The sequence below is a fragment of the Drosophila teissieri genome, chromosome 2L, assembly GCF_016746235.2.
Source record: "Drosophila teissieri strain GT53w chromosome 2L, Prin_Dtei_1.1, whole genome shotgun sequence".
Taxonomy (NCBI): domain Eukaryota; kingdom Metazoa; phylum Arthropoda; class Insecta; order Diptera; family Drosophilidae; genus Drosophila; species Drosophila teissieri.
In genome coordinates this window covers 11988526-12006929 of record NC_053029.1, presented here as the reverse complement: position 1 = coordinate 12006929, position 18404 = coordinate 11988526, and the positions used below count along the sequence as shown (strand labels likewise).

Genomic DNA, 18404 nt, shown 5'->3' with positions numbered 1-18404 from the left:
TGTACACTCATAAATAAGTCCAAAACCTACAGTGGCACACGTGTTTACAGACTGAATGGGTTCACAAATCTGTCGGCAAATAAAAATGGTTGAAAGGTGAAAATAGAGATACGGAAATTCCATGTATAAAGCTTATATTTGCTGTGATGGCGATGAAGTTCTTAGTAGAATTGTGCTAAGTGGTTCACATATATTAAAACTTATTAGCGATAGTAAAAAATAATGGCTCACGTTCTGTTCACTTATTAGTAGTCAATAAGAACATTTTGTTGCGGTCTCATTAGGAAAAGCTATGGAACGATAAATTATAGTGCTATAAATAATATTCAATTTTTCGATAATGAATAAATTAACTTAAATTGAATGAAAACGGTTTCGAATTTTTTTATATGTTTTCAAAAAAGACGTATGTTTTTTTATTTCTAGGGCGATCGGAGAATGAGACGAATAACTTATTTTAAATTGTATAGTTTACATGTAAAATAATATGTACATATATCCCTACAGATATACAGGGTACACGTTCTCGTACGGTCTGATACTAGAACTATCTCTTTATTCTGATGTTTATCTAGGGGAACTCTTTTTTTGCATTTATTACACATATTTCGCGGATGTGGATATGTTTTGCTCGTGTGGCGTGCAATCATTATGTCAGATCATATCGCGTTGAAAGTTTCAGCAGGAAATTAAATGCAATTTAGCGAGGACTTAAATGCCGGACGGCTCAGTATGATAACTCCACCTGTATGTACATATCTGTGTGTGTTTGTATCTGTGTTTCTGTGCATCTGTGTGTGCGAACGGATGTTATGTGTGTGTGTGTGTGTGGGAGAGCGAGAGCTCCATTTTAAGCGCTGCTGGCATTTCCTGGTGGGATGAAGTGGGTATGTCACCCACTCGAAACTTACAGGCAGTGTCTGTGTGTGGGTGTGTGTGGGTGTGCGCGTGTATGAGGTGGGAATTAATTATGCAGGCATATCATGGCTACTCCTTTCTCCACCCTCCACCCCCTCCTCCCCGTCCCTTTACCACACGCACTCAAACAGTCGCATCCTTTCCGTGTGCGGTTTTAATTTGTGAGACCGTGCCCGTGCATTTTGCCTGATCCTTTTCCTTTCCGCTGTTTGCCATTGCAATTTCCCCAGCCACGCCCACTTGCCAGGGTCCCTGGGCCACGCCCCCTGCCACCCATCGCTTGTTTCTGGTTGGCGTATTGTTTTTGTTGCTCTCCTGTGTTCCAGTGTTGTTTGTAATTCCGTGTGATTTCACTTGGCCGGCAGGAATCGATGAGCAATTTGGGACAGGGAGTCCTTGAGAAAATCGCTTTGAGATCCGCTATCCTATGGGGGCACTATCTGGGTGGCACCTCCACCATTTATTGCAGTTTTAAATGATTTAATTTAGCTGGCATATGATCAATCACCAATGTCACGAACTTACGTAGTGCTGCCTACCACGAGTTGTGATACTGATAAGTGCTAAGTTATGAATCATAATTTTTGCGAAATTTATAACATAAAATAGAAAATACTCTATCCAAAATTAGAGTTAAGCTAATTTGCCATGTCAATCTATTTGACTTTTATCGTGATATAAGATTTTTAAGAATAAGTTTTAAAGCAGGAAATCGCAATTCCCACGAAATAGCATTCCAAATTTGCGGAGTCTGCTTTTTATTTCCGGTTCGTTGTCGGGAAATTGACAGAATTTTTGATGCATAGAAACACTAGATTTAGTTCCGATGAAAACATGTCATTCACCGGATTTTATTTCATTTATCATCATCTCGATTGCATAGAAGCAACTAAAATAGCCAGAGGTGCAGAACTGATTCGTTGGAATTGAAACAAGCTTATCGCCGCTGCGGTTGCGGCGTGCGCCGCTAGGTGGCGCTATCATCCTCGTCCGCCCTGCTGGGTGCACTCCACTTACAAATTCTATAAATTTTAGATCATAATGTGACCAGCACCCATTGCGACGTGCGTCTGTGTCTGTCGCTGTGTCTGTGTATGTGGGAAAATTACACCTGTGTGAAGGTGCAGGTGGGCGGCGAGTGGGTCGAACGAAGAGCTTGTATTTGTTATGCATTTTCATTAGTACCAACTTTTCAGCTTAGACGCTGTAATTAACACGAAATTGGCTACCAAAATGGGTCCACAGGTTGCAGGTTTTCAGCAGCCTAAGTAAAGAGCGGTTTTTCAAATTTAGGCAATAAAAAACCTACTTTTTATTAAGTTGTATATTGATTGCAACTAAGTTTATGGTTATTTGTGGTAGCCATTTGAATAAAAACAAATGAAGTTGACGTCTTACACAATTACTTTCTGCGACTCATTAGCTGCAGTTTTCACTTTCCGTGACTTTCCCTGACCACTAAACATTTGACAAACTCCTTTAGCGCCAGACTGCTAATTATGATGACTTCGAACATTTGGGAAGCCTCCTCCGATTGTGGAAGCCATTAATAAAATACATTGTTTGATTTTCGCATAGTAATAATATGTTTCTTTTATTAGTATTGGTTTGTTTCTCAGCTTACCGCTTACATTCATTTTTATACATTAAAATTTATGCTAAAAGTTGTAAATAAAATCATTTTGAAATGTAATCTTTCGTATATTCTGATTCTGATTGGTATCATTTTGCGGTAGCTTCTATTAACAATTACACAGATTTATTGATTTATTGAAATATTCATGTCACATTCAACGTCGCATTGAGATTGCGTTTCCTATATGCGTATGCTTATTTAAAGTGGGGTGCGAATTTCAATAAATATTTTACCTTGAGCAAATAGATTGCCCGATAATTATGGCGAGCATGGTGAAATTACGCAGGATAAATAGAAATGAGGCACAGGTTATTAAACGGCAATTTGGTGTCTGGCTGAATGGTAAATAAATTCACAATAATTAAAGCCCCAAATTCCGCTTGAAATTAATAATTGAGCTCATCGATTGCCGTCCAGCAAATGTCATTAATATGCAAATGCGTTATGCAATGTGGGAATTATTTCTCTCCCACTCTGAAACAATTTGCGCCATAATTCGTGCCAAACGGATTCACTTTGGGTGCCGCTTAAATGTAGGTTTCTAAAATATATGTACAGTGCTCGGTGTCAGAATTATTTGAGTAACTTAAACTAAAGCTCGTGCTTGTGGGTCAAATGAAAATGTGAAGTGTGAAGTGTGAAATTGTGTCTAAAATCGGGCTTTCCCATGATGCACTTATGCGATACTGAAGATATCCTATGTGTTTAGTTTAGTTGTCACAATCAAATGCAGGAAAAAGCAAGAGAGTTGTGGGCTAGTTTACGTTCATATGGTTTATACATTTATATCGCTATATTTACGGTTAGATTACTGTTTTGTATTTTCCGCTTTAAATGCCGTTTGATTTGCTGAGTTCAATGGCGGAATTTCCATTCGATTAAACATTTGTGGCCGTGGAAAAACAAAATTAAAATTTGACTAGAAATTGAATATGAAAATTTAATTTTGTTTTTGTTGCGACTTATCCCGGATTGGTTTTGTTTGAATTCTGTTAAAACTTAGCTTAAATAACATGAACAATACAATATTTGCTCGTATCTAGGTAATTTATATATTTAGATTGTAATATTAGTGATTTGTTTTCGTTTGAATTTATTATAATTAAATAACTAATTAAATAACATAACATTAGTCGACTAAAACTAAAAACGCAGTCAATTTATATATTTGGAATTTCATTTAGCATACGCATAAAACACACATAATTATTCTGGTTTATTTGTGGATGTTTTACGTTTTATATTGAAACACTTAAGAACAATGCTACAAATACATATGGTTGCATGTGGATTTCTTTCTGTTTAGTAAAACATGCGCAAAAAAGTCTTGTTTCCTTTTGCTAAGATACAGATTTTGTTGCACCTACTTTAAATGGCTCATCGGATGGTATTCCTAATAAATCTACTACACAATCAGCTGATTTACTTAGGCTGGGTCGATTTTTAAAGTAGAAATAATCTGTTTTATGCACTTCTTAGTAAAAATGTGTCCAACTTTATTATTGATTTAGATCTGTAGAAAATACTACTCTTTTCTGCTTGCTGTCGAATGCCTATTTCGTATGTATATAACAACTATTTTGTTGTTATAGACATTACAGATTTGAAGTGCTTTCGGTATTTTAGTACGTTTGCTTCTTGCTAATCGACCCATCGTTTTACTTTCGTATTGTTTTGTATAGGATATGCAACTAAATTCACGTCTCTCGTTTTGCCTTTGCTCTTGTCGGAAGAGAGGATTTTCCCCCTTGTCTGGATTTGAGCTGAGTTTTCCTCAGACCGCATAATACTTTTCCTGGCTTCACGTGCGAAATCCCCCGCTTATGACATGGCATTGTACGATGGTTGTTCGTGTTGCTTGGGACAGCGACCGTGTTTGTCCATGTAGAGTCCAAACTCGCAGGTGGGCGGCTTGCAGCGTCCTTGCTGTATGCACCTGTTTTTTTGTTTTTTTTTTTGGGGGGAAAAGCAGAATGTCAGGATGGGGATGTGGGTAAAAGTGTGGGCTAGCACTCACTTGCGATCGTTCATGGCAAAGTGCTCGTTGCCCCGCTTCAGCCAGTCGCAGTCGTAGTTGCCGGAGCTGCAGTCGCACCTGCACTGCCCGTCGTCCTGCAGGATCTTCTCGAAGCTCTTCGGACAGGTGCAACTCAGTATGGTGGCCCGCACCACCGACTGCCCGTAGTGGGCCATGGCCGTCTCCTCGTTGTAGGTCGATCGCTCGATGCAGTGGCACTCCGTGTGGTTCACAAAGGTCCGCTTCTCGATTACGCTCCGATGCTTGCTGCTCTTCACCTGCGGGAAATCGGAGAACAGATAAATCCTTAATAAGGCGCCACAAGCAACCATCCCATGCCACCACCCCGTTACCACCCCCACATCCGCTTAATTATACCGACCAGCTATTTGCATACGAAGCTTGCATAATTGACCCCCGAAACCCCATACGTACTGCCATGTGGAAAACATATACATATAGCATATACTCGTATATCTTCTTAACTGGCAGCAGGGAGTTGACAGTCTCCTAAGCTGACTGCTCATCAAACTTGTTGTCATTGTTGCCCCGTCTAGTTGTCGGTCGGTTATTGCTATAGCTCTTGTAATTCTTAAATGAGTTGTCAGTTGTTTGCGCAGGGGCTTATGTGATTGTGAATCGTTGTAAGGGGGATTTTTCGGCTTCATATTCAATGCATCTCTGTAGTACAGAACTTAGTAGTAGCTGTGTACAGATGTTTTCTAAGGATAATGCTTTCATTCGATTAGGACTGGGACCAAAAATCACTATATATTCATACAACCTATGAGCATTTATTTATATTATCAGTAATATTAGATCATTACAATTACAGCTGCAATATTATACTACAAATTTAAGTAGTTAGCTAATTTAAATGGTAATTTTGATAGCCCCCCTCCAATTTGGCTGCACGCCACTGACCGAGAGCCATTAACAGACCACAAAACTTCTACAGCTGCTGGAGCTCGAAATTGGATTGGTCTCGTGTCGTCACTTTGGAGGCTGCCCTGTGGTCCACTTTCCACTCCACTCCCCTCCCCACCACTCCCCTCCACCCCTCTCCACTGCTCCCGAACCCGGTGGAAATTGTGGGTCTTGTTGCATGACAAGTGCAAAATGATGAAATGCGTATGAATTGCATAAATTAAGTTGGATTTGTTTAATTAAAATAACAAGTTGGCCATTAATCAAGCCCTGGCCACTCAACTAGCGCATAGATCTTGGTTCGCAAGGAGCAGCATGTGGAAAAGGGGGGAAACAGCAGGGAAAATGTCAGGAAAATGTGCCAAAAAAAAAAACAACAAAGAGTCTGGAGAAATTGGGGAGTGCTGTGAAGCATTTGAATTTTGATTGGACGCATCAGGGCAGAAACAACTAACAATCCCAATAAGTTGACAAAGCATAAAAAGGGAAAATTCACTGGTTCGTTTTAGGTATTTATGAAAATGCTTTAAATTGAGTTTTTAGTTGGGTTCGCTCGCTGCGGTTCGTGTTGTGTGGTTTTTACGGTTTGTGGTGTGGTTTTTGGCTAATAGAAATGCAACTCAACCTGCATCGAATTGAAAAACTTTTCCGCCCCCCTTTTAGCCCCAAAAAGTTTTTTCTCTCGTTTTTGTAGTCAGAGAGGCACAAAATTGCTTGAGAAGTGGGCGCTTTCCCTCACAAAAAGCAACAATAATTGCCGGAAACGGAAGTGCCAAGTGCTGGTGTTGTTACTTTACTTGCCCCAAACCACAATTGTGCAAAAATTGCACTAAAGTGCTGCTGCTGTTTCTTCTGTTTAGTAAATATGCAAATCTCAGCCTATGCATACATGACTAGCAACGGAAGAGTCCCTAGTTTCCCTGTTATTTTTTTTTTCTCTTACCAAAAATGTTATATCTAAAATATTTTCTAACTTGAATTGGAACAATATAGCTTCTAAAATATTTTAGGATTTTTTTTGATAATAGTTAAATAATGTAAAGTGCATTGGGATGCATAACTATATTGTTTAGGAGTGCATGCGGAAGGGTAGTGTTCTTTTCAAGATGGCCTCTGTAATTGAGGTTGGGTCTTTATGCATGAAAATGCATTTGAAGCCCCTTTTTCACTACCCCCCCGCCCCCCATTTCCCAGGGGAGTGTGCGTGTGTGTCCCCTGGTGTGCGTGTGTGTGACCCGAGCAATTAGTCAGTTATGGCTCGGTTTGCCAGGGATTTTCCGAGTAGTGGGCGGTTTGGGCGAGTGGTGGGCTGCGATTAAGTCAGCTCAGTGTCGTGTAAGCATAAAATGTTTTTCCTAAATTCATGCATTTTCTAGAGGCTTCCTGCGCTGGGCCTTCGACTCGATACAATGGCAAAGGACGAGAACTTAATTGAGGCGTAAAGGAGGCCAGGCTGAGTATTTACTGCTACTTGTTGTTTGCCTACTTTTGGGGAGGAATTCGAAATCATTGCCTTGTATATTGACCTGCATTACTTGTTTCTAAGTGTACTGGAATTTATGATATCCAATTAGAGCCCAAGGCTGAAAAATAAAGTTTCGTACTAATTTAATATTAAATCCCTTTTATAGTTTGTTTTTTGCAAATGGCCGTACGCATGCTACCTCAAGAAAATACATTTATTTTTCTAGCTAACTGCAAACTTTGGCAGCCAAATCCATGACTATAAACTTCAGAAAATTAGTAAATAGTTCGTGTAGCTTCACCAAGCCATGGCATTCCCTAATTCAGCTTCACTTCCTCCCAACATGTTGGTTCTACACAAATCCAAGGAATGCACAACTTGCCACTGTCATCAACTGCTGGTAAAGTTTCAGCAACCAAGAAGACATCGGAAGGGGATTTCGATGGTAAACAGAAGGGTATTTCGGAAGAATAATGGATTTAGAGATTGCACGGAGACTAAAGTGTATTCGCTCTGAGTAAAGTTCAAAGTTCAGCAATTTGATTAACTTGTTTAGTGCAAGCACAAAGCCCAACTAATTGAAATATCTTGGGTAATTAGTTATTTGTGTAATATATCGATCATATTAAAATCCACCTGAAGTGGGTATCTGCGTTCGAACCATTTCTCATCCATTTCGTGGCGCCCACATCAGCGTGGCATTAGAGGAGCTTTTCCGAGCTGCAGTGCGGGATGCTGCCGCTTACCTCTTGCACCTGTTTCTGTTTCCACCTGTTTACGTGCTCGCAATTTGCATTTTCCACCGCCTTTTACCCCTTTCCCCCTTTTCCAAAATCTCCCTATGTGCACACGTGGATGTCTCGTGGTGGGGCAAGGGCATTTTAGCGTGGCAAAATTGCATTACGCAGTTCGAAAACTGGCAGAGGCAGTGTCACGAAAAGCGTCCTTTCTCTTTCTCCTCCCCTCTCCCCGCTCCCCGCTCCTCCTCGTGGCTTTCATACCTTTCGGAAATCCGCCTTTTTCGCCCGTTACCAGTTACCAGGCTTTCAACTCATCCCAAGCTTATTATGCACACGCCTTGAGCTGGCCACATTTTGTGGCAAATTAATTAAATCACCGAAGTTCACTTCGACTTCATATATCCATGCAGATGCCTGTGCACAGCGAGAAAACAATGCCATTTACATGAAATGCGGACGTAATAAGTATTATATTAAGTGGATGGCATATATTAATACCTCTATAGTAAAACACTTCTATTATTATGATGAAAACCTTTAAATTTCATGGACACTTTGATAAATGGCCACTTACTTCATTGACCTGTGAATTCGAGGCGCCTCCATTGTGTTGACATATGAATAGAATAGTAGTGAAATTGTCAATGTAGGTGGGAATTTCTCCGAATGGAGCACCTAGATGACGGCTGCATGTGGATGAGGAGTTGGCCATTTGCCTGACAGCCAATTGACTTTTACTTCGGCTTCGGTTTGCTAAACAAGCAAAAGTTTTGCCGGGTGTGTGCGCTGGATTTTATTATTGCTGCTCGTGGGCGTTGGCTTTCACGTTTAGCAGGCCTTTGATTTCTGCCTTGGATTTTCTAGCCCCATCTACCCACCTACCCCCGCTCCCCTTTTCCCCTGCTCTTCTGCCACCCCCTCGCCACCCCGCGCGCCCCTTGCGGACTCGGGTGAAAGTGGAGGGCATTGAACCCGAAAAAGAGAATCCAGGAGGCGAAGAAAGGAGAGGAGACTGCCTCATAAATCTCACAGCGCTTACAACATGTGCCGGAGTTTGTTATGGTGTGTTCGGTTGGCAGTGGGGACAGAGGGGGAAGAGGGGGCAGCGGGGGCAGCGGGGGCGGAGGGGTAGGCCAATGCCCTTTGAAGACTGCCCCAGCATCCTGCACACTCCCCCCACTGCCACCCGGAAACCTGCCACGAAATGCAAAAATTTGCGCAACATAAATTATGTTTTGTTAAAATGTTTACGCTTTTTATCGTGCTGCTGTTGTTGGTTGCATCCTCAGCCTGGTTATCGCTCCTTGGCGCGCTTACCCTCCCACCCACTCGACGCTCTTGCTACACAGAGCGAAATGAGTGGTAGCTACATAGAAAGAGGATGCTCTATAGGTATCCTCAATAATATACATCTGCAGCTTAGGATATCGTTATAAAAATATAACTATTAGTAATAGGATATCCTTATAAAAATATAACTAGTAGTAATAGGATATCCTTATAAAAATATAACTAGTAGTAATAGGATATCCTTATAAAAATATAACATAGTACTGCTACAACTTAATGGAAATGTTATTTCCAAAGGGAAAACAATCATTTATTTTTGACTCCCAATACTGGCACATTTTCTGCCAGTGCAGCACCTCCTTTTTTAGCACTCCAGCTGTGTGAGTCTGCGTGTGTTTGCCTGCCACTTGACACCTCTCAATGACAAACCGCTGAGTTGCTCCCTCCTGGCCAAGTTCTCCTCAGTTCTCCTGCAGCTTCCTCCACTGCAGACTGTCCTGCTTCTTCATCCTGTTGGGCTTCTTTGCTTCTTTAGTGCCTCATATTTTTGTTGTACCATATATGTGTTTTTAAGCTTTAGTGCTGCCAACAGCTTGGGAAGCATAGCTTCAGCTTCAGTTTCCTGGCTAGAAATATTCTTTTTTCTTGTGTCCCCTATGAAGGATGGTCTATGAAGAAAGGAACGGAAAATGGTCTGAAAATGGCATGAGAGAAGGGGGAAGAGGAAAGAAGCCCACAATGATGGCCACTAGAGTTCCCTGGGGCCATACACTTTGCTGCCGCCTGATTCCATCGGGCTTGTCATGGAGTTTGCTCATGCCCAAAAGGAACAAGTTTATTTTGGGGATTTCCCTGAAACTATTTGCATATTTAAACTGACCTTAAAGCTGGCTTACTGCATCCGCAGTTTAGGCAAACATAAAAGCCGTTCTGTTTTTCTAAAACGATTTGTTGAAGAATCTTTATGTCTGCCACATCTTAAGATTACGCATAACTTTAATCTGTTGAATGCATATTTGTAAGTCTTATCTCGACCCTCGTAACTCTTCCATTCATTTAAAATACCTCTCTTTCTGCAGCTATCTATCAGGCGAATCCCAGGGGTTTTTGCTCGAGTGTCGAAAATGTTAAATTGCCCTGCGATAATTTGTGTGGCCTTGCTCGCAAGTTTTATTGGATAATTAAGTGGGGCGAGTTAACTTGACTCCTTGTTCCGCCCCCTGTTTCTATATGATGTGTGGGCGTGTTTGTCTTGTTCTTAAGCATTTTGCGGTCATAGTTGCCCCAGACTTTGGTCTCTCCTCTCAGCGGAGGGTGTGTGAGTATAAATCTTGCAAGTGGCAACTTTTTGCGGCAAGCGCAGCATAAATATTTGAAAATTAAAAGCCATGCTCGCAGGACGGAGTTACTGCCTCGAAGGCCCCTAATAAAAAAGTTGCCACCGCAAGAGTGAAATTTATGAAATTTATGTAAGGAAGGCAAAAATCAGCCAACTACCAAGTCGCATATAATGGAAAACTAAGCAAATGCCGAGGAAACTTACAGGAAATAGATTTTGTTTACTGCCAAAATCCGTGGAAAAACATTGTTTGGAATATGAAAAGTTTTCGGAATGATAACGATGGAAACTGTACTACTCATAATATATTTGATTAATGTAATGCTATAAGATGATTAAATTGTACGTGTGTTTTGTATTTTGATGAGTTTAAGCTTCTTAAATGTAGTTAACCCATTTAAATCAAACGAATGCACAACTCGTTTCCGTTAATTAGCAACCATCCATCACATGGCCAACAATCCAATCTGTAGCATATTAAAATGAAGCAAAAATGGGTTTCCTCACCCAGAGCAAAGCACAAATGCTTAATTACATTCTCGATTTCAACATGTATTGAAAGCTCGTTACGTAACAAAAATACAGCAAGAACAATGAGGGCAGCATCGAGCAACAATAATCATATCATGAGGCATAAATCACCAAACAAATTGAATTATCATTGCGTCATTAAAAAGTCATTTCAGCCGAAAGACCGCGCTGGAAAAAGACGTACTTACTGCGATCAAAAATAAAATGAAAATAATGAAAATAAAGGTGGAACGATATGGTTATGTTGCAACATGGCGCCCTCAAGCATGACCTACGCCCACAACAATAACAATAAAAAGAACAACGGCAACGTCGACGGCCGCCGCTGGTATTTTCACCAGAAAGAGACGCCACCATGTGGCAGGAAAGAGACAGCGCATCGGTACTTAAAGTCGCAAAACGCGAGCAAAGCGCACACGTTTGCTTTCGAAAACCTGAAGCCCAAGTACAATGAATGCGTTCGCGTCAGAATGAAAATCGCTTTTCATTTATTACTGTTGTTGCTTTTGCTTTTACTGCACCCAAGCGCAACGTTTGAATGAAAATGATTTTCAAGGGCGTGGCTCTATAAAGGGAGTCAGTAGAAACTAATTTAATAACACAAATCGGAAACTAATAAACTACTGCTCAAATATTCTCTACGCAGTACTGCAGCTTAGATATACGATTTTCCGATTTTAACTACTGTCTCTTTTTACCTAATATAAATAGTATATCTTAATATTCCATTTAATCTGTACTCACGAAGAAATGCAGCTCAACGTTGTGGGTGCTCTTGGCGGCGCAGATCTGGCTCCTGCTGGGGCAGCAACCACTGTCCTCGCTGCAGCGGTGCAGAATGGTGCAGTGGGGCGTGTAGATCTTGGAAGGATCCTGCTGCACCAGCTGGCAGCGTTTCTGGGGCACGCGGCACGTGGCCTCCTTCAGCACCTGGTTCATGTGGGCGTGGGCTAGGGCTGTCAAAAGGTTGCAAGTGTTAGGTTAAATAGTTCAAATAAATAAGTTAATTTACCTCGCTCACTCTTCTGCTTCTGGGCATGGAGGCGTCTCGCTTTGATCACCGCCTCGGGGGTTCCCAAGTGCTCCTCCTTCTTCTGGCCGACCTTCCCCGCCACATAGTTGCGTGCGTAACTGTTCTCCACATCCTGGAAAGGAAAACAGGGTTGGGCTCATTTTAGTTATGCTAATTGATGGTTTGGTTTTGTGTGTTCGTTTTCATATCTCCCTTGCCATTCCCCTCTCTGTCTGGCCACCATATGATCATCCACATTACGCATACGCCACCGGTGCCGCTGCCGCTGCCATAAAAGTCACTCACATTAATAAAGCCCCCATTTGTGCCGTGTGATGACAATTTGTCACCATTTTTATTGTCCATGGGAGGCAGAAAAAAGGAAAGGGAAGGGAAGGGAAGGCAAACACAGATTGAGGTAACATGCCGGTGTAACATTAACGAGAAGTTGGTGCCCAACAATATGTTGGCTCACCTGAAGTTCATAAACTAAGAATTCATGTGCACGCAGACGGCACAGAAAGCAACAGTAGTTACATGAATGAAGCGGAGGGCAAACGGACTCAAAGAGGACAGATGAATACCCTTACCTAAGCGTAGTCAGTATAAAACTAAAATTTATGAGAAAAAATAGGTCATTAACCAAAAAAATGAGTAACTAATCCCCTTTATTACACGACCGAAATAATAATTCTTACGTGTCCAAGTAATTAAGTTGGCCTAACCGAAAATGTAAGATACAAACTGAGCTACCAAGTCGCTCTACCTTGACCGATAAGTGCAGAACAATGGGCACATGAAACAAATTGGCATTCGAGGCAATAAATACGACTGCGAGAACAATAGAGAAGAAATTGTCGGACATGGACGTATAGCAATGTTGGGGAAAAAGGAAATCAACCTGGTCCATGGCCAAAAGCAGAACCAGCTTCAAAAAACCAGGCCCAGTCGACCAGGAATTGGAAGCGAGACCGAATGAAGTAAAAATGTTGACCAATGCGCACAATTGGCAATTTGTGAAGTTAAGCGAAATTAATGAGCTGACTGCGGCCATAGCTCTTGCACACACACAAAAAAAATATATATAAATGTACAAAGATATATAGGCAGTGCCGGTAGGAGCGAAAAATCGTAAATTGTGCAAATGTGGGTGGGCCGAATGGCTAAATAAAAGGCCAGCGTTCTGGAGTTGGAGCCCCTGTTCATTAGTCACACATTGAGCATACATACATGAATACTCGAATATCCATATATATAAGTAAGTACTATATATGCTTGGTACAAGGTGCTCAAGAGCAATTGGCATAAATCTTCGTCTTTGGCATTTGTGCGTTGTATTGTGTCCAGGCCCATTCTCAGCTTCATTTGTGGGCTTAGCATTTCTGGTCCATTTGCTTTTGGCCGAAAACAATGGCTCTTTGATGTTGGTCAATGATATTTAGCGCTTTAACCTTGAGGCTTATGAATGGTTCCCCCATTGTTGTTGCTGTTTTCCGATGGCTCAAGATGGGCCACAGGGTCACGAGGGGGGGGCAAATCCGCTCAAGAATGTGGCGATAATGCCCATGTCTATGACCACTTGGCCTTTGCTTTACCGCCAAGAAAATTGGCATTCGCATCTGGCCATTGGGCAGCATTAAACGGTAATGCAGCTTGATTGAAATGCCGTGGAGAAATTCCTTTAGATAAGGCTTGGATCAGCCCCTTATGGGAATTGCACCATCTACAAATGTTACTTCTTTTCACAAAGCTATACTGAAGTATTTTATCTTTTCCCTATGTATTTGGTTTAATTCCTTATTAGAATATTTTATTAAAATACATATACAATCGTGTATATAATTTAAGACAACGAAAATGTTTAGAAACAGAATCCAAAGTGCGCTCGCAGAAGCACGAAACACCCGAGCAGCGTCTGAAATGTTATCTCATTTGGCAAATTGCACTTGCCAAAATGATTTCGCTTGACCCGCTTGCTTCCGTTCGCTGCTCCTTCAAAGCCCGGCTCATTGCAATTAAATTTGTGTTTTTCCAGCTTCCATTTTGGACAGATTCTCCCCGTTTTTTCATCCAACTGCTAACGACACTTCAGTCTGCGACGCTGGCTGAGAATTTATCACCTTTCGGGTCGCTTCTCGTTTGTCAACTTTATTCAATTTTGAAAACTGCACTGGCAGCGAGAAGAGATATGGCGAAAGGGGAGACCCGTCAAGCTGCCTTCGCTTTCATCAAACTTCTGGCATTTGACGCCGCACTGGCTGCTTATTAAAAACTCAAACGCCCCTCGAGGAGAGCTCCTACACTTCCTTTTGGCCCGCTCCTCGTTTTTCCCGCCGGCAGACACTTGGCTGTCGAGTCGAGTGCTGAAATATTGCAGCCTCTGTGGGGCTGGGAATCCCCCGATTCCCAGGCCATTCCTGTCTGGATCGCCCCGTCTGCTCCTGTTTGTCATATTCCATTCCATTCCACAGTCGAGTGGCATTTTGACGGAGAGCGTGCAGGCGAAATGGGTGCACGGGAAAAGTCCTGGGAAAAGGAAGCGATAGGAGGGAAACTGCCGATGCGCCCACTTAGCACATTATATAGACTACTATATTCAAGTGATACCTATTGAAAACTAATGGTACGGACTTGACCTTACTCAAAACAACGTTTTTTAATGCTATCTAGTTAGAGTAGTTAATACAAGTTTATAAAAGTTTGGTTTTTAAATACTCAAAAGGAATAAAACTAGTTTTTCAAGTTACATTCTTACATTAAATAACTTTATATTGTGGATCTTTTAAAAAATTATTAAGTTCACAATAAACTTGCTATGCTCGTTGTGTTTTCTTCCAAACCCTAAAAACGGGTCATGCTTTAAATTTTCCTAACACATATACAAATTCTTCTCAGTGCAATATCGTAAATTGGAGCAGAAGGAGCACACTTGATATCATATCAAAGTCGAATGCTTTTATTTATTAGCTGCATGCGAAATCGACTCGGCGAATACTAGAAATACAGGCAAAAAATCTGCCGGTGATATGGAAATTCCAGTTTGAAGAGATTTGAAAATTCGATATGAATTTTCTTCCGCATTCTGCGCTGCATACTTTCGGGCGTGTTCATGTCAAATTGCGCATACGCCTCGTGTGACGAGCGGAATTATTTTGAAATGTATTTGCATAGAAAAGGCAAATAAAAGTTGGCCAGATAAAACGCGATTGGAACTCCAAAGCGGAAAGAAAAGTTTTGCATTGAAAAGTTTTTATGGTGAAAAATGCACATACTCGTACAGTACGCATTCGCATAAGTGTTTTTGGGTTCACTTCGGTAATTGTTGTTTACTCATTGTATGCATCATGCCGTCTCTTACTTTCGCGTAGCAGCCGTCTCTCTCTGCGGATTGTTACCTGCCTTTGGCCTGATGCGTTTTGTTGCATATAAATTGTATTTGTTGAACTTTATAATGGTTATGAAGTTTATGTTTTTACGAAGCAATTTGCAACAACTTCTGTCTGCCTGCGTCTCTCTCTTTCTTTCCTGTCTTGCCTCTCTCTCTATTGTTGTTTCTTGCAGCCAAACTCTTCGCGTACAACTTTTGCCAAGTTTTCTTTTGGGACTGGTCTCATAAATTTTTATTATGAATGCACATATATTTTTCCCGGGTTCAGTGCAATCTCCCATTGTTCTTGTCTCTTTCGCGCCGACTATAGACGTCTCTTTCGCGGTGTGGCATCTGTGGTGCGAATATGTGGCTCAGTTGGTGGCCGAGTTTGGTGCGGTTAATATGCATTTGGCAGCTATTATGGCATTCGACCATAAATATTGCCCCGAACATGATAACTTGTGTGGCATAGTTTAAATGGCCATATAGCAATGACTTCAACTTAATTACATAGATACAGAATTTGTTTAACAATCGAGCATTTATAATTTAATTAAATCATTTCCGCACCTTGTATGCACATACACATCCACGATTAATTTCCTTTACACATGATTTCCACCTTATTTATGTTGTGTGCCTGGCTCAGCATTTACGCAAATTTCCCAGGTGCCTTATTTTTCATTCAACAGCAACAGCAAAAGCAACAGCAACAGCCATACTCGTAAAATCGTAAAACCAAACAAGCCGAGCGTGCCTCGAAAAAGGCAGATTAAAGTCCTTTAAGGCCAACGGCAAATGAATTATAAATGATAAACCGACTGAACGTTCGTTCGGTGGCAACCTTTAACAGTTTCACCTCAGATCTTCGGGGGGCCCTGAATCGCTTGCCTGGCATATGACCCTTGAGGGGGATATATACTTTACTTTACATATGTACATTTAACCGGCTGCATATTCATTCACTCCTTTGGTCACTTCCACTATACCTTTTCCCACAAGCAGAGGGGGATCATCGAAAGCTTTCCATATAGGATTTGCTGAGAGAAAGGTACTTTTTTTAAATTCTTGAAAGAGCCGTAAAGTTCAAAGTAGTTAAAGGAGTTCCCCAAATTACAATATTATTGAATCCAAAAAAAAAATATATGTAAACCTTAAATGGAAACATTTAATTTAATTGTATTATTGCGAATTTCCTTCCTTTCTTTCCCATATGTGACGGCTACCTTTCGGCCATTAAGCATGTTAATGCGGACCACGCCCACCCACATGAGCCGGGGCGGAAGGTCACTGGGCAGTGAGGGGGGAGGGTGCAAGGGGAGGGATCGGGGTGGCCCTACTCGATGCGTCTCTCCGTCAGTTTGCTTGTCAGCTGCAGTATCAGGGAACAACGACGAGGTGGCCCTTTTGTGGAACATCGAAACCTGCATTACAATCGACCTGCTGGGCACCCTGCCTCTACCCCTGCACCTGCCCCTGTGCACTCCCCCTGCCACGCCCCTCATTAGCACCGCCCTCATTTCGGGCCTTGTTCAAATGAAGTTTGGCGCACCTTGCTGCCACTTGGCTGAAACCGAGCTACGGACAGGGATGCACATGCTGACCTCACCTCGTGCAACAATGGGCACGCCCACAATTTAATGCGGCCTTGTGGGCGGCAAAGGGCGATGGGATGAGGGGATGGAGGCCTTCGGTTTGGAATGGGTTCATTTGTGCACTTTCACTTACTGCGAATGTCTATCTGTATCTGTCCGTTTGACGGACAGGATTGTTTGTTTTCGGGGTGGGCACATTGGTGGGCACATTGGGGGGTCCAAGGAAAATCGTGGCAGGATATCTGAACTGAGAATCTGCACAGAAAAGGGCTAAATTACAGGCTTCTGACAGCTGTCAGTCGATGGATTCGTCGGAATTGAACGAAAGATATGTCAGAAACGCAAACGCATGTCGCTTCATTAGCATTTATATGGAAATTCCAACAAAGTTAATTAAAATTAAACAAAAACCAGGTTTTTAAGGTAAAGCGTTAGTACAAAATAGCAAAATTTGCTCAAATATTAAAAAAGCTTCAAATATGGAAGCTAAAGAAAATATGAATAGTAAAAAGACCCCATTAGTAAGTTAGTTTTTAATGTAAAGTATAACTTTGGGAAGCCTACTTGAGCAGATAGCACTTGAAACTCTCATTAATTAGCCGGCTTTTCTGTTGGCCAAAGAAAGCCCCCACAATCCGGGACAACATTAATGCTCCAGGGGGCCACGGAGCACCTTAATACCCCTTTCCCCCCTCCACACAACTATTTTGCAATTCAAAGTTGCGAAAAACCACAGCGGGCGCCAAAAGTTTACTTTGCATGGAGATAAAACCACAGAAATACTTGCCAACAACTGCCTGCGATCTGCACATACCCCCCACCCCCTCCCCCTCGTCCGCTTCTCGGAAAATTTCGACCTGGACGTGTCCATAAGGGCTTGGGGCATGAGCGGAGTCGAGGGGGAAACTCACATGCAGCCAAAAAGTGTCAAATTTATGAACGGCTTGCTAAACAAATTTGAAACTGCAACGCCAAGGATGTCCACCGGTGGGGGTCCTACCAGGATACCAGAAGGGGGTAAAATTGGGGCCAAAGTTTAGAGCCTGCTACTGGGCGGAAAAAATAGGAGAAACCGCAAAAAGTTTCGGCCTGGTCAGCAGTGCCCGGAAAAACCGCAAACTGCGAGCGAAAGGAGTGCAGCCAAAAACCGAAAATGAATTTTCAGTGTTGCCAACTTTCTGCGGGGATGGATGGTGTTTTGGGCGGTGGATGGCGAGTGGGCGTGGCCGAGTTACGCATATTATTTGAGCAACGCAACTCTGGAAACCGTAAACTGAACGCCGGCGCTAAACGCCAGCCATAAATTCATTTAGTAAGGCAACACTGGTCATAAATTTCCAGGCTATCGATTGCATCGTCGACGTCCGATGGCGAGGGGGGTGTAAAAGTGGGTGGGGTCAGGAAAAGCTGCAGCAGGAAAATAAAAAAAAAAGAAAACAAAAGCAGACAAAGCCAAATGCCAGAGGCGATAAAATAGTTTATGCTCGCTGCTTATGTTTCTCGTAGGGATATCTGTGCAAAGGAAAATTCAGTTGTTGGTAGGGAAAAACATAGCAGAGTAAAG

At 42.0% G+C, this 18404-nt stretch overlaps 1 protein-coding gene across 3 annotated transcripts in view; it reads right to left on the bottom strand.

Annotated features, from left to right (window-relative positions):
• Positions 1 to 2592: 2592 nt before the first annotated feature.
• The window catches only part of LOC122618975 (putative mediator of RNA polymerase II transcription subunit 12), a 60035-nt gene continuing 44223 nt past the window's right edge, over positions 2593 to 18404 (bottom strand). For all 3 annotated transcript variants that reach the window (XM_043795582.1, XM_043795590.1, XM_043795600.1), the window contains 4 exons: positions 11876 to 12008; positions 11608 to 11819; positions 4572 to 4849; positions 2593 to 4490 (listed from right to left, as the gene is read on the bottom strand). In XM_043795582.1, coding sequence (XP_043651517.1) covers positions 4376 to 4490; positions 4572 to 4849; positions 11608 to 11819; positions 11876 to 12008 — 738 coding nt within the window. In that variant the 3' untranslated portion in view covers positions 2593 to 4375. The remainder of the gene's footprint in view (positions 4491 to 4571; positions 4850 to 11607; positions 11820 to 11875; positions 12009 to 18404) is intronic.